Raw genomic sequence first — 22942 nt, 5'->3', positions numbered from 1 at the left:
AAGAAATCTGAATGTTCCAGTGAAATATGTATCTAACCTGGATTCTTAGTCAAAGTCAGCTTCTCTGAGAGTTGGGACCTGACCCAGACTGATTAAGCTAATTGCTCATAAATCATATTATCATTTATAATTTAATTTTCTCGTCTTGTCGTCATCGTTTTGAAATCCCCTGCAAAACAGACACATTTACAAAACTCATTATACCCATGGAGACAGCTAATGTCAGTGGAAGAGTCGTGAATATATAGATTCCTAGTCATTCTGCCTAAATTACATATTTTCAAATATATATATATATATACTGTATATATGTGTGATGTTCATGTCGGCACAGTTACAGAGAGTTTACTGGAAGCACCAAAGATACCATCAGCAATAATATTATTCTGGTCTCAGGAGGTTTAATGCTGCAGGTACACAGTGACCTTTGTGAAATAACACCGACCCCTTCAGTTATATTTGTGAGACTAACGGAAAAACACACAAAAAAACGAACGTGTACACACTCAGACGAGTTTAGATCAAAATGATTCAGACGCGTCTCATCTCCGTCTCATCTCATCTGTTATTTTTCTCCAGTGGCGTTTATTTGTCACCGGTTATTGACTCATTAACGATGGTTTATCTTGAAACAGCCACATAAGTAATTTCCTGGAGCTTTATTCCCGCAGACAGAAATAAACGAGTAACCAGTAAATATAAATGGAATAAATTTGTTATAAAATTTGAGTTTGATTCATTCTCCGCTTTGCTCAGAGGGGAAACTGAAAATAAAACAGTTTAATGCTTCACGCGTCATCAACCTTGTGTCAGAACCGAGGAAAATCTTTCCCTCAAAATCATTCTTTAACTTTTGTTCATAACCAAGACTAAGAGAGAATCAATTATCCTGAAGGGTGGGGGGGGGGATCCTACATGAATGGAGGATATCTAAACAATGGTTTCTCCTCAGGGCAGCTCTCTATACACCAACCAGACGTCAACAACAACAGCAACCTCTTTTCAACAACTCCCACACGGCAGACCAGGCCTTTGCCGCTCCACACTTTGTGGATATCTATAATCTTGTTGAAAATGATCTCAGCTGTATGTCATTTCTGTCTACGTCTATTTCTGTTTTCCGCAGACTGAGCGGCGACAGGAAATTAACACAACAAAACACTTGACTTTTTTTTTCCCTTTTGGTTTGCATCCCCAGCAGACTGTTTTCTGTTATTTCTACAGTACGAAGCCACAAATGTTGTTTACATCACCTTCCCACATCGGCACGTCCGGTAAATCAACGTAAAAGCTTCTTATAGGCTGATGGAAACAGCGCCATATCAATCGGCCAATTAGGAGACGAAAGCGGCGGCTAACTCTGAACTCTGTTTTGTCGGCGTTTAATTGGTGAACAGGTGACGAATGGACAGAGGTCCCCCCCCGTCATTAAACATGCATTGAAGAGTTTTTGCCATTTTTAAAACAGTTTACTCCGGACATCAGTCTTGAGGTTGCACTCGTTCTCCACTGGTTGGGACATGTTTTTATGAAACCGAGATCTGCATAATGTAGAACAGAACCCCTGATATGATATTCAACAACCCGGCACAATAATTGGGAGAAAAAGGGGCTTGTTTGTTGTCCGCATATTTTTTCCATATATCCGCAGTTGTTATCCTCTGTTCCCTCTCAGGCCCGGCAGCTTAAGGGCTTGGGTCCTCCCAGGCAACAGGTCTCTCTAGTGATGGGACATTATGCTCGTGGCACGTCAGTTAATGAGCGAAAAGACTCCGGAGCCGCCGCGGATCGCTTCTTGATGCTTCTCTTATAAAAAAAGACTCTTCACTGTTATTGCAGTTTTCCATCCACAATACAACTAATACAAATACTGTGTCTGTATTCACTCACACAAAGAAAGTTCTCAATTTAGACCAATAGATCTCCACAATGTGGTTAAAATCAGCCGGAATGTCGTAACCATCCACGGTAGATTTACCAGCAAGATTATGAAATTATGTTATATTGAACGCTGAATTTCCCCGGTGGGCGGATCAATAAAGTAGTTTCTTATCTTTTCTTATTCTCCTGTAGAGGCCACAAGTTTGTATGATATCAACAGCTTGTTAAGAAAAACAAGTCGTAAAAGTACTACATTACCCACAATTCTTGGGTGTAAACCCGACTCAGAATTATATTTTCCACAGAACAACCAGGATTTTCTCTTTCTGACGTGCTTTGTTCAAAGGGGTAAAAGTCACCGCAGCTCTGGTCTTGTACTGGAGAGCAGTGTGAGTGGGGACCAGCGGGTGGGTTTGTAATGGTTGATGGGATGTGTAGTCTCTTAACCCAATAGGACCTGAGGTAACAGCTCTCGGTAAAACCTAAGCATCTGAGTATCATTTGAAAACAACCACCTCTGAAGCAGAGAGACACAAAATCAACAACGTTTGATGGCTTAAACATCTGGTTTCATTTGAAATCATTGTATTTTCCCAAACTCGCCAAGATCCCACTTCCTCCTCCTCCTCCTCTGAGGCTCGGTCAGCATGCCCTGCTGTTCTCTGCCTCAATATCCCTGATCAGCCGTTGACTGAAACAAAACTTTAACACCTTTTTGAAAAAAAACAAAAGAAAAAAATCAAAATCAAGATGTATTTCATCAAGTCTGACTTCAAATGCATCTCATCCAACTCTAAAAGAAGATGTCGCTTCCGGTCTTAAAGGCATACACGCATTTGTTGCATCCGGTCTAAATGGGTTAAAATAATCTTATACACAGTCTTCCTCCATTTCCGATATAATTGTTTTGATCCAAATTAAAGGTTTCACTGTTGTGATTCATCTCAAATCGGGTCAGGTTGGTTACAAGGCGTAAAACACTTTTTTAGAAAGCAGAAAGAAGCTTTGAGTTTCACATTCTGAGGAAGCCGGGGAAGACAAAACCGGTGTAGCCAAATCTGCGATCGGGGGGGGCCTGTGTGTGAGCCAGCAGAGCACCAGAGGCCTGTGAAGACCTATTACCTAATCACTGTCAGCCTGTCACTGCAGATGACCTCACGTCCACAGGAACAGTGAGACGAGCAGCAGAGGAGCGGCAAAGTGGAATTCTGAAGCAGTGGGCCCATGCTGCTCGGTCGCCTCGTCCATATGGCAGCTACCCCCCCCCCCCCCCCCCCCCCTTTTAATTAACACCTTTTGGTGAGCGGCGGTCAGGACAGGTCAGAGTTGTGAGAAAGGCTCTCTGTGGAAGAGGCCCCGGCTGCAGAATCAAGAGGAGTCGACTGATGTGTTGGGTTCCGAGGGGTAAAACGAAGGTCATCGAGATCTAAATCTAAATTACTACCGATATAACAAGTGCAGATTTTTCGTGAATAATTATATGATTAGTTGAAACAGCTTTAATTGAATCTTTTTTCGTCAGTTGAGAGCAAAGCTGTGATGTCGTTTCTTTTCCGCAACAAAACATTTTTTATTATCATGTTAATAATCCTCCAAATGACTCCCACTCCATCTCTCCAGTATGTGAAGTCGGTGAATGTAAACAAAGGCTCAGCAGAAAGTGAACTCCTTTAATTAGACGAATATAGACGTTTTATTCCTTTACAAATTTTAGCTTTGTTTATTTCAAGGTTTCCTTCACCTCAGTTTCTAACAGATTTGGTCAAACACAACGATCTGCACATTTAGAAAGGAACCAGATCCTCATGTGGGCTGAGAGGATTATCAACAACCTCAGAAGTCCTCTGTAAACACTCCGAGCCAATTCCATCAGGAGGAGGTTCTAAGTTGCCTTTGTATAAAAGAAGTAGAAGTGGAAGGAAGTTTAGTGACTTATGAACAACTATCGTTTAATAAAATGTGGCCTTGCAGCATGGACTGTCCATGGATATATGAGCTTTTGTATTTCTTGGGATAATTGTTTTGGGTACAGCTGGATCATGTATGTGGAGCTCACTGCCTCAAATTGGACCAAGAACTTTGGATTGAGTTGAACTGAAAATGTATTTGTTTCAAAAGTCAAATACCTGGATACAAGGTCTACTCTGGATCCCTTCACCCTCTGTACATAGTATCCTCCAAATGTCTAATAATTTAACTCATTTGCATAGTTTGCTAAGTGGGTCATGACTCAAAGACTAGTGGTGGTGTTACAGTCATGGCTGATGCTGGGTGAACCATCCCAGCCTGACCCCGACCTGACAAGCTCTCTGTTTTACTGGAGCTGCACCGTGTTTGTGTTTCTTTGTCCCTGACACGCATGCTTGTTGCCAGATTACACACATTTGCTGTGTGAGAACATCTTGTATAGCCTTGAACCTGATCCAAACTCAAAGATCATTCTCCCCTCAGCGGGCTCGGGCAGCTCTACCGTTCAGCTGACACGAGTTAAGCTGTGATTTTAAGGTGAGCACTGAGAAACTGTCTTTCTTCCAGAAATAAGTGTGAACTCAGTCAAACCTCGTGTTATCCTGCACAGTGACGTTTAAATGTAGAGGATAAGTGACAAGATGTAAATACAGGGTTTAATATGAACTGCTTTATCAACACTGCTCTTGTGCATGAAGGATTTGGACCGCAAGGCCTTTTTTGGTCATTTTTCATTGTATCCGCTTGAAAACTCAGTTCAATTTGGTGCCACTGAACTATGACACTATTACAGAGTCAATTAGGCAGGCCACTCTGTAAAACCCGCCTGTTCTCAGGGCTTAGTGTGCGGCTCCTGGTCTGTGTGTGGCATTTCTGGACTGGAGTCTTAGGATTTAGGTCACGCAGAAGTCAATTGGTTTGATTGAAAGCGCTGGCCTTGCTTTAGAAGAGAGGTGAAAAGTAAAAAACATGATACAGCCAAGAAGATTGCAGTAGAGGTGTTTCTGTCAAATCCCCTCTACCGATCTCTCAGAAGAGTCGTCCTGACGGAGGGCTCCGTAATTAGATTCATTTTTTTTACCTTAATTGGATGTGGCACCACCTCCACGCAATGTCCCCACTGCTTTGAGGGATGATTCACTGCGGCACTTTGTTCTGGTGTTTATAAAACTCCCCGTGATTAGCTTGATGGAGGCGATATGAACATAAGGTTAAACATTTCAAACACTGACAGGTTCTGACTCCTTCCGTCGCTACATGTGAGGTGCAAAAGAAATTTAGTTCACAGCTAATTTCTGTCAGAGGAAAAGTTTCAATCTGATATGTTCTATCTGTTGATAAAGAAAAGAATGAAAGGTTTTGTTGTATCTTTTGGAAGACAGAAAGACGACTTCTCATTCTCTGAATATCTCTTTTAAAGTCGTATAAAGATGACAATGTGTTCTTTTGTGATGATGAAATGTTATTTGACTGAACTTGTACTAAGCGACTATTCAATAGTGGTTGGAAAAATCACAATATTTGTAGGATTTCCAAGTAAAGCTGTTAAGTAAAAGATTTCCACAGTGTAATTTGAAAAAGATCACACAACTTTGTAAATTACCTCAATGTTCACCTTTAAATCCTCATCTAACTCGAATCACACTGACTTGTGCACTTCTCTTTCTCAGAAAGAGCTTTTGTGTTTGTGTTTATTCTTATAAAAGGAAAATGACGATAACAGACATAGCACGAAAAAGTGAAACGCATCGAAACAGTTTTCACAGCGACATGTAAAAAGGTCTGAAGTCGTTGCACTTTTAACCGATAGAGGAAATGTTTTATTAGAGTGAAGAGTTCTGACGTTGACCTGTAAAGACAAGAAAAGCTCGCCCGATGTAAGAACCAGACATTATCAGGTAAATGGCATCTTGGCAGTTTTGTGATTGCTACTTATGGTTTTTCCTTTTGTGAAGCCGAGCAGCATAACAGCTCGAGTCAAACTCAGACGTCTCCTGCTGACAAGTCGGTCAAATAATTTAATTTAGCTCTCAAGCTCATCTGAAAACCACAGGATGACAGAAATATCACATTTGGACTCCCTCGGCACAGTGGCCCAGTCAAATTCTTTGAATGCACAAACAGGAAACAGCACTTTAAAGAGTCAAGAGCTGGAAAAAAGGAAAGACACACACGAGTCAAGATGGCGCGTCTCACGTGTTAATTATTTACTTGAGTGGCGCCACGGACCAGACACACAAAAGGATGTTCAATTAGGAAACTCGGCGGAGCAGGGAAACAACAAATTGTGTTTCAGACCCGCTACTATTGTGTTTCTTCGGTTTAATTGAACATGAACTGAGCATGAACGCGACACAAGACAGATTAAAGAACACGGCGAGCCACGCTCGAGGAAAAACGTCTCGGCAAATGTTTTTTGTGAAAAACAGTCTCACAGGCGGTCGGAGTAAAGACTTGGCGAGAAGAGTGAGTCATTTCAATCGTTTCGATTCTCCTCACACATCCGCAGAAACAAGCTCCTGACAGAAAGTGTGCCAGCAGCAGACCTAGAAGATCCGTCTTTGTGTTGTAAGTGCAGCAGCCAGGTAGAACCGACACAAAGTTCCTCGCTGGCATCAAGCCGTGTCTCTCAGGATCCGGTTTCCCTCTCTGAACACAATCAGCACTTCAGCTCCTTCCGTGAACTTCTGTGACGGCTCTGCAGTTCACGTTACATTCGCAGAAAATGGGAGGAATAGTTCACTCGTGTCGGTTTCAGTGTTATTTCCCACTCGAGTGAGATTGACATAGTGTGATCCCTGCTCTTCTCTGACCTCCTTCAACTAACCCACTGACACACGTCCTCATTTCTCCTGCATTACTGGTGATCTAGTGCTATATCAGTATTCAGCATGAGGACATCTGCTTCTTCTCATGTTTTTTTTTTTGTTTAAATTATTTTCTCTCTTCCAGGGAAATAGCTTAACTCGCTGACAAAGAGGTCTTAACATAATGTATTCAAAGGAGAGCACGGAGCAGGAGCGCTGCAGTTTGCAGTGGAATTAGAAAGCGGTGTTTTACAGGACTGCTGCAAGGAGAGCAAACTCGCTGCTGATGTTACAACAGAGCAATGACTGCATCCTACCTGAGATTATTACATGAGAGCAGTGACACAGAAAATTTGTTTCTTAAAGTGGAAAATATAGATTGAGAGAAAAGCCTTTTATCAGCTGTAAGATGTAAATCCAGGATTTCTCCATCGTTCCTCACCACTCACAGAATCACTTGACAAGGAGCTGCATGTAGTTTACTGTAACGTATATATGAGATATAAAGAAAAACAGAATTAAAAGGCTTGTACTTAGAGTGTGTACAATATACATGCATCAAACCATTAGGTCTAAATGCAGGATTGAGTTATTATACACAACACAAACTGGGGTTAGAGATGGATGAAGTCTCCACTTCCTCCTGTCGCATAAAAACAAAGCCAAAACAATCCAGATACGTGTGCCGCCATCTTGTGATTGATTTAATGTCATTGGGATCCTCAGTCTGCACATTAGTAATCAGGGTTCGGGGCCGTGTGTCTGATAAATGCACAGGCTGGACCAGGCGAGTCCGTCTCAGCTGTCAATCAGGATCAAGGTTTCACCTTGTATGGCATCAAATAACCAAGTTAAACCAAATGTATAAGTCACACTTTAATGAAGAGGATAGGAACTACCTTAATGACAGAAACCAACTCAAGAACAAAATGTTTTAACGTGTACTTTGACTTTTAAGTTGGGTCCATGTCCCATCTGCTAACATGGAGGAGGAGGGGTTTATGAGCTTGGCTGTACTACAGTCATCTTTTGCTAATAATAAATGTGTTAATTGTCTTTTGAACCCACTATCAAACTGCTGATGTGCCATGAGCTTCTACAACACAAGGACCAAATTATGAAAAGTAATAATGTAGAAGATGATCTGGAGTTTCTTTACCAAACAGTGGAGACCAACTGACAGGCCTGGATTTATTAACCGATGACCTTATGTCATTAAAACATGAATCATTTCACATTTTGGACAATTCAAGTGTCCACTCGTCTACAAACCCATCGTCCCTCTTCAGTCTAAATCTGTCCAAACCTTAAATTCTCATGTCCATTTTGAACTGATCCAGGATCCAATACTCAGATGATTCACATATTGAAATAATAAACGGTCTTTTCATGTGTGGATTTTAAAATGTGATGTGATTGCGTTGACTGTTTATATCTCAATCACGAATAGCACTATTAATAAATAAGCAGAGGACGAGGAGGAAGAGGAGGAAGTGACAGCTGCTCAGCCATTGTCATAAAGATGGACTCCATGGCCGCAGCCGTCCCGACACCACAGCAGCTATTTGTCAATGTTGTTTTCCATTAATCTTAGTTAAGACATAGTTAAGTTGCCACCGGGGGAAAGTCCTCAGCTCTGGCATGTGAGAAGCTGCAGAGCAATGGCGGCGGTTTCACTTTTCTCACTTTTCTAAACCAATTCATGTAAAAAACTAAAAACAACAAAATGACTGAAATGATGTCAACTGGAGAAGTGGGTCATCGCAGACAAATGGCTGAAGTGATGAAACGCTGGGTCGACTGCAGCAGAGACACAATCGCCCTGCGGCAGTCGACCACAAACCAGAAGAGGATTTGAAACCAGTGGACAATTAAAGGGATTTTTAGGAAAACAACACACATCACTTCTTTGATGAAACCCCTAATTATTCACTGGTGTTGAGATGCTTACATTTTCAATCCACACTAGACAAAATGGTGTTGTTCTTTAACCAATGGCTTAACAATCTGTTGTGTTCCTCCTGAAAATGATGTGAGCAGGACACATCCATTACTGGCTCCTGCTCAGATGAGGCCAAACAAGAGAAAAACAAGCAGTTCCCTTCCAAATGGAAACTGACGAACCTTAAACTTGACAACAGCCCAAATAGAAGAGGTGAAACAATATAGATCTTCTGTCTTTTAAAGAAAACCTAAGATATGTTCTGTTGGAACCAAAGCTGACAGAAGATGTTGTTCCTAGTTCTGCTGAAAGTATTTATTCTATACTGAAAGCTGTGTGTGCGGCGTAATAATAAATAAAGAGTAAAGGTTTATATGAGAATCAAAAAGCAGCAGGTTAGCATGTCCCAAACAATTATCATTCAATAGTTCTGCAAGTGTATGGCTTATTTTTTCAGGATGTCAGAAAGTAAAAGTGTTCTTTATTTGGGACTCTGCATCTCTTCAAGAGGAGATGTAATTCACGCACAATAACAAATTTGGCTCAACCTTCTGTATTCAAAGGAGGTTCCACCCCGAGGAGCAGCAACATGATTTATAAAAAAAACTGAACCAGAATTCAAACAAACCCAAAACTCTGGCCGTCTGGACACTGGCCCAAAAGAACAAAAAGATGGAGGGAGTCTGGACCTCACACACACACACACACACACACACACACACTTAGGGCTGTAGAGTTTCCCTTAAGCTAACTTCAACACAAAAAACTAAGGGAACTGGAAACCACCACACATCCAAGAACACAAAGCAAAGCAGCAGAGAGAGAGAGAGAGAGCTCAGAGGACAGAGCCGTCCACATGCAGGGAGCAGGACCTCAGGCCCTGTGACACCCAGAGTGGGTCAAACAGTCACTGTGCTGGGTTTTGGTTATTATTCATTGTTAAGTTGAGTTAGAGTCAAACCAGTAGGGTATTTATTGGGGATGATTCCAACGTCGATATCGATTTATCGTCTCATATGAAAAAACGTTGTTATCAAACCGTTATTCCAAAGAAATTGAATCTTGATTTTTTTTAAGTTAATAACCTTAATCTTAATAACAATAGATACAATTATATGCAAATGAAACAACATAAAGAACTGGAGTTAAGAAAAAAGTAATTTGACATCAAATGTAAAAAGTATTTCCTGCATCGTTACCTCCACCAGAGAGGTTATGTTTTCACCCCCTTTTTTGTATGTTGGTTTGATTTTAAACAAAATTTACAAAAACAAACAAACAGATTTCCATGAATTGGCAGAATCAATTCAATTACGACAGAAACTGCAGCAATAGCTATGATCATAACATATTGCTGCAGATCCAATATTTTGTTATCACTTTCTTTTAGGGAACAATTCATGGATCTGGAAAATGGGGCATATTTAAAGGATTGACTTCTTAACAGCTTGATTGGTTTGTGTTGAACTACAATTATACAATCAAACATAAACACAATACAGATAAGCTCATATTGGCCGATATATCGACCAAGCTCTAATCTGCCTCTGGGCTGATTTTGTTTGCTACGATATTATTTCAAACTGACCTTTACAGAGAAGAGAAGGTTGCCTGACCTCTTACACACACGTCCACCAATTAACTCCATAAAAAGAGAAATGTTTTTCTTCTGAGGAGGAACCCGTGCTGCTCACCCTGCTCTCTCAGAGCCGGTCTTCCCACAGCTCTCTGTGCACGATCGCTGCAGATTTTTCCGTTCCTGACAAGAACTTGTATTTCTTTGCCTTTCTGAGGACTGGCTCTGACCTTGTCAAACGTAATGAGGTTTCGGTGACAGCTGCTCAGGCACACGACAGTTTCATCCAACACGAGGACTCAGACCTCCCAACTTTTTCACAAAGCTAAATTGGGACAGCTGCTCCCTCGTTGCGCTGGGTACCAGGGCGGAAAACAGGAGGCTTCACTGCAGAGTGTGTTCTTTTAAATCTCACACACTGGGGACAGTGATCTGCTTCATACTCATCCTAACATCATTCAGAAGAAGCATTTCTGCCGTTTTCTGTATTTATCTCTGACTGTGTAGATGCATTTAAATCAAGGGCTCACCTGATGGAAAAGAACATTTAAGTTGAATTAATTCCTCGGTTTGTTGTTCAACTTCATCTCCTGCTGGTTGCAGGAGTTATACGTCTCTGTCAGACTTTTTATGTGACACTATAAATAAAGTCACTCCCGCTGTGGAAAGGGGTTATTTAAGCCTCTCTGAGTCCATAGTCTCTATACACCACAGTGACAGGTACAGCACGTGGCAGTTTGGGGATCTACGGTGTACAGTATGTACTGAGACAATCTCTTGGCACCGAGTCCTAAATGTCCTGAGAGCTGCTGGAAGCTCAGAAACAATCCGTCAGACGAACACGTCACACTGGGGCTCTGTAAATCTCTCCCATAGAAATCCTGTCGGAGAAGCACTGCAGTCTCTGCACAGAACACGTTTCAGTGTGTGTTAGTGAGGGCTCAGACGGGGTTAGTCATTTTGTGCGTGTGTCTGCGATGTGTTTTGGAGAACTGACTTTTCAGGGCTTTACAGCAAAGGAGCCAGACAACCGCACAGCACCCATGCATTTGTGTAGAAGCAGGACATTTACATGAATACTCTGTGCCTAGGGAATATCCTCAGTAGGAGCTTCACAGTAAAATAGTAAAAACATCTCTACCTAATTTCTAACAGATGTTGGAAGGAAACTGAAAAGAGCTTTAAGTCCAAAACATGAAATAGTAATTAATTAACTTTAACATAACGTTACACATACAGCAAAAGATAAATACTGCCATGTAGATGAATATCCCCGACAACCAGTGGAATTTCAATCTGCTAACATTTTCTTTCAGACTCGCATGAGTTCACTGTGACTTTTGACCACCATCATTTTATCAGTTAATCTTTGAGTGCCAGAGATTTGGAGTCCAATTCCTCAAAGGCAGACTTGAGATGTAATGGTCAACAGGCCAAAAACATGTTTAACCTTAGTCCACCAAATTCTAATCAGTTCATCCATGATGCTTAGTGAATGTTTGTATCAAATTTGAAAGGATTCTATCCACATGTTTTTAGTATAACACATTTACAAGGCAACTGGCTGTTGTCGAGGCAGGGGCATGAGAAGACAAAGGAAAGAAAGTTGGGAACAAAAAGAAAACATATGTGGAGGATGTCACTGCAAACGGGAGAACCACATTGAGAAGCAAATGAAACCACATTGACCTGATATTAAATAATCATACAAATAACCGAAGATTACTTGAGCAATTTTTGGAAATCTGGGCATGTAACCATATATGTTAATATGTACCTTTCAAAATAAAAGTTGCTAAATCCATTGGGGCTTGAACCGGACTTTATATAAAAATAAACCATCTACAACATATTCCCCTGATAAACTAAACCTGATGTGACATTGATCTCTTGCTGAACAGCAAAGCTTGTATCATCCTCCTGCTGCTCAGTCACTCTTTACAGCATTTCACATTTCATATATTCAAATTAAACACAGCTAAACATGTACATGACCATTCTGGATATTTAGTTCAAACCGGTTTTGTTTCTGTGAGTTTGCTGACAGCCTGACGATATTGTTGTCCAGTATTTCTTAATTCTAAACTGATGTCTGTAAACCTCTGTGTGCTCAGGTGGCGTTTGCATCTCCCAGTCCGTCAAGATTCCCCGGGAGCCGAAGACGGGAGAGTTCGACAAGGTCATCCGGCGACTCAGAGAAAACCCGAACGCAAGAGTCGTCATAATCTTTGCCAACGAAGACGATATCAGGTAAAAACTCCTGGTAACAGTTTCACAACACTGCTTTGAAGAGCAGAAGATCACAGCTGCAGCAGACTGCCGCTTCAGTGCAGCTCTGCTAAACCACTGTGGAAAGAATAAATAAATAAAAAATCAAAGCGGAGCTGGCCGGGGGTTGTTGACCTTATCCACTGCAACATCTGTTCCTTCACCTTTGCAGGCGGCTGCTTCACGCGGCTAAAAAGGCGAACCAGACAGGTCATTTCATCTGGGTGGGCTCGGACAGCTGGGGCTCAAAGATCTCTCCGGTCGTGCACCAGGAGGAGATGGCAGAGGGGGCCGTCACCATCCTGCCCAAGCGCCTGTCCATCAAAGGTACAGAGACGGCCATTGTGCACACACGAGACCTGCATGACTCATTAATCCAAGCGTACACACTGTTTGTAAAGATGGACAATGTATCTCCATGTCCTCCCGCTATACATAAATGAAGCAAAAATATCCTAGATAGGAATTCCACCAATTCGAGTCTGTGCTGTGCTCCATTATCTCCACCAATCAGAAATTGGTCTTATCTTATGATCTTGTTATTTTAAAGCATCAAATAACTAATTAAAACCAAATTCAACATAACAATTAACACTAACATCAGTGTGATAAGATCTACCTCAATTGATTGAGGTAGTGTATGTATTGAATTATGCATTATTTGGCTTTTTAATTTGGACAATCTCCCATCCACTAACATGGAGGAGGCGGGGTTTCTGAGCGATACTGCAGCCAACCACCGGGCAGACACTTTGGCTTCACTGTTGGGGAGCTGTCATGTCGTCCATCTTTGTTTGCAGTCCATCATTGACCCATGATGTCGATGTGAGACAGAGCTGAGCCGTGTGTAACTGTTATCGTCTGATCATCAGATGTCAAAAAACAACCAAATCAATCAAAGCCAATTGATCTGTTCAGTCTGCGGCTAATTATCGGTGTGTGAAGAAACCACAGAGCTCTGCCTCACAGACTGAAGCCGCAGCTCACACTCGCACTGACTGCATCAATGACAATGAACCCCTGTCTTAGGGTTTGATCGCTACTTCATCAGCCGAACGCTGGAGAACAACAGACGGAATATCTGGTTCGCCGAGTTCTGGGAGAACAACTTCAGCTGCAAGCTCAGCCGTCACGCCGTGAAGAAAGGCTCCGGGCTGAAGAAGTGCACAAGTAAGATATTCTCTCTCCCTGTTTAATGTTCTTCCTGTTTCGGGTTTCCAACCAAACCTGGAAACGCTCTCTTTTGATGTCTTAAGGGAGCTTGACTTATTTGGCTCACGGTGAATGTGTTTTGACAGCAGCTGATAAAAGTGGATCAGCTGCACGTTCAATATTCAAAATCTCAGTTCATCTCTGAGCTTGTTTCGGGCGCTGCACTTTATTTCTGCTGAGTCTGGTGCTTTTGGCCCCACGTGCCTGAAACATGTGAATGTCCCTGCCTGGTCTGCTACACGCTTCAGGCTCATTACTGTATGTTTGAGTACGTTTAAGATTTAAACACCAATTACGCAGCTCAACATTTGTTTAAAGAGGAGGATTAGAGTTGTGTTATCGGGGGGGGGATTCTCCTCAAAGAATCCTCCGTTGTGTTAATTTCCAGTTTATTGACTCGAAAGGAATCTGTCACTGTTCGCTGCACTGATGATGATCAGCGTGGACCAGAGGGGGCTTTGTCTCGCAGATGAGCGCACGTCATGATCGAAGACATGCTTATTACATGAGTGGAGTGATTACATCCATTGTGCGTCATTACACACGGACTACTGGGGAGACAATCAGGACGTTGGTGATAATAGATGTTACGTAGATAGAAAATAAAGCGTGTACACACACACACATGCCACTTGCTTCAGATGACCAAAGATATACACAATCATTCGTCTGGAGCATAATTGTTCAAATCTTTGCCAATGTACGATGACTATTACTCGAGGCCACAGGACATATATCTGCCTCTACTCTCTCTTGTGTGTATTGCATCTTGCAGAGAGGTAATTTGCTGCAGGATAGGCAGTTCAGCCAAGATGGATACGTGTAGGCAAGTCGATCTCTGACCTCACTCCATGTTTTCGTCAGGTAATATTTAACATGTGTGATGGAAATCTGGAGATACAAGAGGCTGGAAACAAGAAGGTTATCTAAATAATAAGGGGCTTTCTTCAGAAAGGATCAACACAGGGAGTCACAAGGATCTCAGAGTGAAGATGGAGATCAATCAAATACAAGGGTCTTATACAGGAGGACAAGGAAGATTGCATGAGCCAGTTCAGACTGGTTCTGTAGGGTAGTTTAAGACAGGAACTAAAGCACAGTAACAAATGTTTTACATACATTTCCATTGGGGTCTTCGGACATTCAATAACTAGTAGAAAGGTCAAACATGATATAGAAAGGTCATACAGGTTTCAGGTCATAAACATTTAAGGTCATGGAGTCTTAGACAGGTCTCTAAAAAGTTACTCGTCAACTATAGAATAAGTTTCAACCACTCTAAGTTCATTTTTCCAATACACATGCGATGATGAAGGTCCATGTCAACACGTTTCCTGATTGAACACAGTCATACTTGATCCTTTTCTTTTTGTCTGCTCACCTGATATAATGTCGGACTTTCACGTTCATCCTGGAGAGTTACATCTCGAGTGTCTCGAAGTCGGACTGAATATCGTGTCTTCAGGCGACAAAAAAACAACACAAACTCCGGGGGAATCCGAGTGCATCAGAGTAATGACCTCGTTCCGGGAGACGGCCGCGCTAACCACAGAGCCACCACACTGCCCTGGAGCCAGATGTGTGTACGCACAATCTGCATGCAGTACTTTCCACACACACACACACATAGTGGTGTTCACAAACACAAACACGCCTTGGCTTTGTGTGTGGAAACTGTACAATAGATGACAAAAGTTATCTGTAGGGAGGCTACAGGTCAGTCCCCCCCCCGTATAGTTTCTTGCTGTGCCTTCATGAGCCACCAGGTTTTATCTGTTTTCTCTGGACAATGTTTATCTACTGACTTTTAAATGGGATTTTAAAGTTTATCATTCCCATAAATGGACCGGATGAAATATCAGAATCCCATTTCACTATCAAGCTCAGATCAACAGCACCACAGACTGCAGCCTGCAGAGTGACAATAAAGTTAATTGAATATCATTTCTAAAACAGTGGAAGTAAAAACCGAGCGTCATAACCTGCAGAGCTTATAGATCAGGATTTATGGCACAGCTGTTGCATTATACTCTTATTAGTTATAAACAGATGAATTTAATAAACTTGCAACTGAGTTTGTTGCTTTCAAAGTACTGCGTTCCAATAGTAAAGGCTAATGTCCATTATGGTTGGGTGGTATTCTGTAACTGGGGTTTTAGTATATTGTTGATATGTCTCTTTAATGTTTATGTAATAGACCAATCACTGAGCAGAACTAGTTTATGGACATATTGAAATATTTAAATGATTAGGACAAATATTTATATTGTATATTTTTTTGTCAGATAGATGGCTTGTCTGATAGTATTGTATATCTTGGGCAGCCAAGAGGTCGATGATGGTGAAGTTGATGCTGAAGGAAGAATTCTCCGCAGACCCAGAACTTGCTTGTATAGTTAAAGTTTATTACACAGAAGTCTTCACAGGTCAGGACGGACTCTAGAATCCGGAGACATTCACACGCCAATAGTGAAGCCCACTTTAAAGGCGTCAAACATACAATATATATAGGAGTTGCCTACGCCCATGGCAACATCCCACATCCCATGGTTGAGAGGTGCATGACTACATCTGTTTAAACACATAAAATGTAAATGTAAGGATGAATTCATAACATCATGCCTCGTGCTTAATAGAAGAAAACCCATTTTCTACACTCATCCCTTAAGGGGTCAAAGATCATACCCTAGGGGAGAGAACTAACAAGAAATGCATAGAAGAACTACTGAGAGTGTAAAGATGGGGGCCTCATGCTTAAACATGTGATTTCTGGTTCATACTAAGGTTAAAACTAGCAGAATATACTACAATAGTTAACTCAATTATCCACTAGTAGACCTTCCCTTGTGATTATATTATCTATGACATTTCTCAATTAAGTTAGATTTTAGAATATCACAAAATATACTCCATATTCCAAATGCTAAATAAAGTAAATTGCATATAACATGAAGAATCATATATAACTATATTAGAGCCTGACTGATATGGATTGTTCTTGATATTAAATGTGCTTCCTTAAGATGTTGATGTCAAACTATTTATGACAAAGACATTTAATAGAGTCATTGAATTTATATAGTGATTAAGTGTATAAATTGTATTATTAACAAAGAAAATAAGCTTTTTTTTCAATTGTAAACATCACTTCATATCTTATATGTATTTTGTATTCAGAAAAAGTAAAGTTATCATATAGGAAAACATAAACATTGATTAAAGGCTTAAATGATCTGTTATTTTGACCGACTGATGAATCCATACGTCTCTAATCTGTATCCCTACAAACAAATCAAAGAGGAATCTTGCCACTGCCACAAAGAGCATTATAATTCTGACATATACGTATTGTTATAAATGGAGGTGTTGACATCAGTTTACATATAATCGTGTGATCGTCGTTTAGCTACATGTGCTGTGACAATGTTCAGTGATCAGAGAAAGAGGTGACCTGAAAAACCAAGACACTCTTGGTTTATGAGGTGTATTTAATTAAGACTCATGATCTAACATTTTGAGGCCAAACAGTGAAGAGATAAAGCCGAACTGCTGAAACACCCCAGACCCTCCAAACACGGCGGCGATGGACCACAACTTTTCCTCCAGAGGTGCAGGGGCTGCTGGGCCCCTGCACCTCTGGAGCAGGGGCCCAGCACCAGCTGTTCACCTCTGAACAGCTGGTGTTGTATTCACAGGCGGTAAATCCCAGCGCTATGCACTCTGAGGAGATGACACGCAGGGTTATGTGTGGGCTAACAACCCTCAGGTGGATAAGATAATACTGATACATGAGTTAGTCTTGAGATGGGTAGGAGTGACCCTGGGGCACCTGCCAGCGGGGAATGAGGCGAGCACATCGGCGAGCTGCTCGGGGAGCGGCGGTGACGGTTCAGGAGTGTGCCGACTGATCAACAGCCTGGATAACGCTCGGAGCACGTGCTCCTAATTACTCCAGGAGAGGAGAAAAGTCCTGCTTTCAAAACCTCACTTTAGTGAAAGCACTGATACCCCACTGTGAACATTCCCCACTCTACGTAAAAGCCCTTCATTTAAACCCTCACCCATATAATCATTTTGAGGAGAAATATTAATTTTTTAGGTTGTACAATCAAACAAGTTGCTTTACTGATGTGTTTTTCAATTTACAGCTGAAAATGGTTAAAGTTGAAAATAATATCCCTTATTTTACTGTAGTTTATCAACAACCTTCAAAATGACCAAATTAGAGGAACCTGGTTTTCACTGGAAAGGAAAGGTGTGAAAAATCGGCTGTCGGACTGTGGAATGCACAATACTTACCTCTTAGATGAAAAAGAGCAAAAGTATGAAGTTCCGTCTGAATGAAATACTCAAAAGAACCTCAAATTAGTACGTCACTATACGTCAGTAAATTAATGTTACATTTCACTATCACTTTATTAATGTCCAATATGGAAGAATCTGCATCCCAGCCTCTTCATTTGGCACAAAGACGATTCATATCTCTGCTGCTGTTCATCCAAATGCTTGTAGTCTTGACTCTGAGGAGCTTTGTTTACATCCGCCCCTGGAATCATAGAGATATATCACCAAAGAAACGCAGAAGCAATTCAACAGATAGATAGATAGATAGATAGATAGATAGATAGATGGATACTTTATTAATCCTGTGGGAAATTCAGATGTCAAATCAGGTCTACACAGGAAGCAGGTTAGCAAACACTGAATGTACTGCAGAATAAATACTGATGCAGAAAATGTAAATCTTTAAAACAGGTCGGATATGAACCTAATTTTTATAAGAAAGTGAAAACAAAGGAAAAAAATAGTTTCTTCCTCCGCTTTAGTTACGCCCTTCTGACAAATGTAATGGAAATCAGTTGTGTAGTTTTTGCATCATGATGCGACTCAAAGTGACTCAAACATAGAAATATGAACAAAGGATGTAATCTGTCGTGAGACGTTCAACAACGTGAGTATGTGAGATACAGCAGATATGATGAATGAGCTTCGCGGGCCCAGTTGGTTTCAGGTTCAAATGTGACACCGGCCTCCCAGCTGCTGTAGAGAAAGAAGCACACGGGGGCCTGCTGCAGATTTATCTGTGTCCTGACTGGGTTTCGGCTGCTTTGACGTGATCACAGGATAAGGAGGGCATGAGTGACTGGGGGAAGAGAGAGAGACTGGTCTTTCATATGTGAATGAGGGAGATGTAAAACTGATATTGATTAATGTTGAAGGCAGAAGGTACGGCGGAGCGGGGGCCATCTCATATAGGCTTTTTTTTATTTCCCCTGTTTATTAATGGTGTGTGTGGGGGGGGAGCAGCAAGAAACGCGCCAATGCAGATAAAGCAAGCGTGTGCTCTGCTTCTTCATCCGAGCATCTACCTCTTTAAACCGCTTATCCTGCTCGGGGTTGTTGGTGGCTGGAGCCTTTCCCAGCATGCAGTGGGTGAGAGGAGGGGGCGGGGGGGTATTTTGGACAGGTTACAATTGGGATGTTCTTTTGTTTGATGAAATTAAATCAAAAATCAAACAACGATTTGAGGGAAATTACTGTAAAATTACTTTGATTTTTTTCTACAAAGAAAATCATAGACCTGTGTTGTACATAGCACTTAATATTATGGGTTTAATCAAGCCTATTCATATTCAGATAAAACAAAAACGAAAAGCCCTTAAAATATTTCTTGTTTCAGCTGAAATTTGCTGTTTCAATGGTTGATGTTAATCAGCAAGAAGTTACACTGAGAGATTGACATGTTGTTGAAGGATACAGCAGAAACCCAGTGTGGATCAGTTCAGGGGACGGATCCAGGAGATATTTTCACTTTCTTCTACATTGCGTTATAAAATTCAACATTATGTTTATTCCTCTGAAAATAACAGATCTAGTGAATTTAAATGTGCTTACATACGGAGTCTGATGGACCTTGGCTCACGTGTCATTACGGTGTAAATTGTAGATTTTAAAAGAAGCTTTTATATTCATAATGTAAACATATTTCCATTTTTCTTCAAAAGGTTACAGATAATGTTGTAATGAGTTATTTCGTCAATTGTGAACAAATGTGGTAATTGACCTAAACCTAGCTTTGCTGTCCTGTACTATGCCTTTATTGTCTTATATAAAAATATATATAACAAAACATAGTTAAACGATATGGATTTTACAATACATACTGTTTATATAGACACGCAAAGACAAAGAAAAAGAAGCACACATGGCAGCGGTGTCACATTAATTTAACAGGCTGTCCAACTGCTTTGGCAGGAAAAGACGGAATGTCCTGGGGCCAATCACAAGCTGGGAAAGAAAAGGGGGTCAAAGATCACGAGCCCACACACACTGTCACAAATCGTCTTGTGTGACACCTCGGAGCGGAAGACACCAACACTTTGCTTCTGCTTTGCCTAATTTGACCGGATTTCTCTGAAAGCAAAACGCCGGCCCTGGGAAATGTGTGTGAGAGGGAGCCAAAATGCCAATGAGGGGAAGACGGGGGGGGGGGGGGGGGGGGGGAGACAAAAGTTGGTGTGGGTGGCCTGCCAAGCGTGCAAGAGAAATAAGGCTCTCACACTCACTCTGGCTCGCAGGATTCCCCTTGGCATGAGCATGCCGGCCGAACTGTGACAATCTCCGGCCAATCAAGGCCCCGTGGCCCTTAATTACCGAGCCGTAACCTCCAACGATAATTCATGCATTTCAAAAGGCTCATGAGATAATCGGGGACATTAAAGCGCCTCTGGTCCGCGGTCGGAGCCGGAGATGTGGCAGATGAAAGATGGCTGACAGACGGAGACCTCGGCCGATTCGGGGGGGTTAGAGCTTTTTTTCCAGACTGAAGGGGCGATTTGAAATTGCTTGAACCTTAAGGGGACAGATGCTGCATGATAAATGACTTTTCTGCTGCAAAATGTGAAGCGCTGCTATCCACATGTCCAGAATGTCGAGGCATAAAACATATTGAAGCCACGTAGTGCATGGCTTTATCCTCATTATGATGGTCCTTTGAGATTTCCATTTAAAAAAGAATGTGCTGTAACCATATGTGGGAAGAAAGCGTAACAGCATATTTATTTGAATGTTTACATACGTTCAACTTTTATTTTTTTATCAATATGTGACAATTGACATTCCCTCAAAACACACTTGACTTATCAATGTGTTCTGCTGTCACCTTGCTCCAGTCAGTATTTAGTTTCTGTATCTCTAGATGAATTCATGCATGATGTGAATACAAATCCAACATCATATATTTGAATTCAGGACAGTTTGCATTATATTTTCTATTGTTGATTTTATTATTCTGCACATCAGTGACACATTCTTTTTCTGAGACGGGTGTGGTTATCCAAACTGTAGCCAGGAGATAGAGGGATTAGTAAACCACATGGAAATAGTACATGTTAGTTTATTATCGATCCAACCATGAATTATGTTTACTTACATTGAATCATTCAAAACCAATAACAACAACAACAACAACAACATCAACAATAGTAATAACTATGAAAGAGTTATCAGGAAAACTCTTAATCTTTACATTATCCAAACCCATTGGGCACGTTTGACCATATTGTCATTTTAGCTATAATGTGTTATTTCACATTTCTGCTCAATACAATGATTAATTCAAAATGATTCAAGCTGGATTTTCAGTTATTATTTTTAAAGTGTCACCTGCAGATGCCCCGCTGTGCCCTTTTTAACGCGCTGCATTCCATTTGGCAGCTATATAAATATGTGCAGCTCTATCATTAGCTCTTCCCTCGTAATTAGCCCATTGTTAATCCAAATGGAACTCACCTGCTGTGCACATCCAGCCGAGCAGCTTTAAGACGCGCTGCTCACGAGGACAAAGCAGAAGTTTGGATTGGCAGGTTGTATCTCCGCCTCTGAACCCTCGTTCTCTCAGCAATTAACAATCAGTGGAAGCCCAGAAACAACCTGGGCCAGGATTAATAAACTCCTATCACAAGTTATTACATTAAGCCCATGAGCAGATTATCCCTGTCCTGTGAAAGGATGACTCCATTTCCTGCTTCTCTCCCCGTATTGACTCCTGAATACATCCCGGCAATAGCCCTAAAGACAGAATTCACATTTGGACGCTCGGTGAAACAAGTCGGGATCCAGGGGTTCGATTAATTTGGAGCATTTATCAGTTTTTTTTTGAAGTTGCTAATAGAAAATTGCACATCGTAGTTAATAGTTAAAGACATAGACGTGCAGGGCCAAGACTTAATGTTTGCAAAGTCTGTGTATACCTGCAGGGCAACCAAGATGAGATAAGTGATGAGATTTCCCCCGAGGAGAAAACCTTGCACTTCAGATATTGGCATTGATTCGCTCCTCTGCAGCAATGCAGATATTTACCTTCTAGCTAATTGCGGGAGGCAAGCCTCATTGTGCACAGAGAGAATGAGACTCTGGGAGGAGCGAAGCATTTCCTGTCGTGCCTCCTGGACGGACGCCACGCTCTCTCCCGTCAGACGGCCCAGCTCAGTCCAACTGGTTTGCACCGAGCTGCTGGGTTGGACCTGAGCTGCTCCCCTGAGTGGTGGTGACACAGCAGAGAAGTGTTGAAAAATAAAGGCTGTAGGGACTTGTTGGCAAACAGGAGCAGTCTCCTCAACTTACTCTTCCGTTCTTCCTGGTACCATTATTCATATTTGTTGTCTGGAACAGGCACTTAATGCGCTGCCCATTTCAAATAAGAGTCGGGCACAGACTCCCCAGTAGATCATTCTTTAAGACGGAGCCACTCAGAGAAACCACTCGAGTGTTTAAATGAATAAATGTATCTTGATTGCGTGATTGTGTTGAGAGAGATTTGCAGATTATTTTTTCCTGATTTAGTTTTTTTAACCCTTCTGTAAAAAAACTTTTTTATTCACACCATCGCTTAACTACACGGATCCGAAGCTGTGTCTCACCTCGAACTTGACCGTGTTAACAATGAGACAATGGGCGACCACAGAGGATCAGTTTTCATAATTTAAATTAGAGCCTCAGCTATTTATCGGTTGGCTGATTTTTTATTGGACCATATAAACCTTTCACAGACAAATCAGTACAATTTGTCAATAGGAACCTAGATGGAAACTTTTATTCGACAGAATAAAACAGTAAATGTACATCCATGTATGAATTTGATATAAAATGAGTTAAAATGTATTAATTGAAGTGTGGTATATTTCATTTTAATTTAAAAAAAAATATCAAGCCTCAATATATATATTTATAATATAAAGATATATATAGGTATCAGAACATTTATCATCCCATTTATCTTTTTAAAAT

General features: G+C 41.3%; 1 protein-coding gene across 1 annotated transcript in view; it reads left to right on the top strand.

Moving 5' to 3' along the window:
- grm4 (glutamate receptor, metabotropic 4) overlaps positions 1-22942 on the top strand; it is a 121131-nt gene that overhangs the window by 74734 nt on the left and 23455 nt on the right. The window contains exons 3-5 of the mRNA XM_062407022.1: positions 12289-12424; positions 12615-12769; positions 13472-13612. Of these exons, the coding sequence (XP_062263006.1) occupies positions 12289-12424; positions 12615-12769; positions 13472-13612 (432 nt within the window). The remainder of the gene's footprint in view (positions 1-12288; positions 12425-12614; positions 12770-13471; positions 13613-22942) is intronic.

The sequence above is a fragment of the Platichthys flesus genome, chromosome 2, assembly GCF_949316205.1.
Source record: "Platichthys flesus chromosome 2, fPlaFle2.1, whole genome shotgun sequence".
Lineage (NCBI taxonomy): Eukaryota > Metazoa > Chordata > Actinopteri > Pleuronectiformes > Pleuronectidae > Platichthys > Platichthys flesus.
Note: the sequence above shows the minus strand (reverse complement) of the source record. Positions and strands in the feature narration are given on the sequence as shown.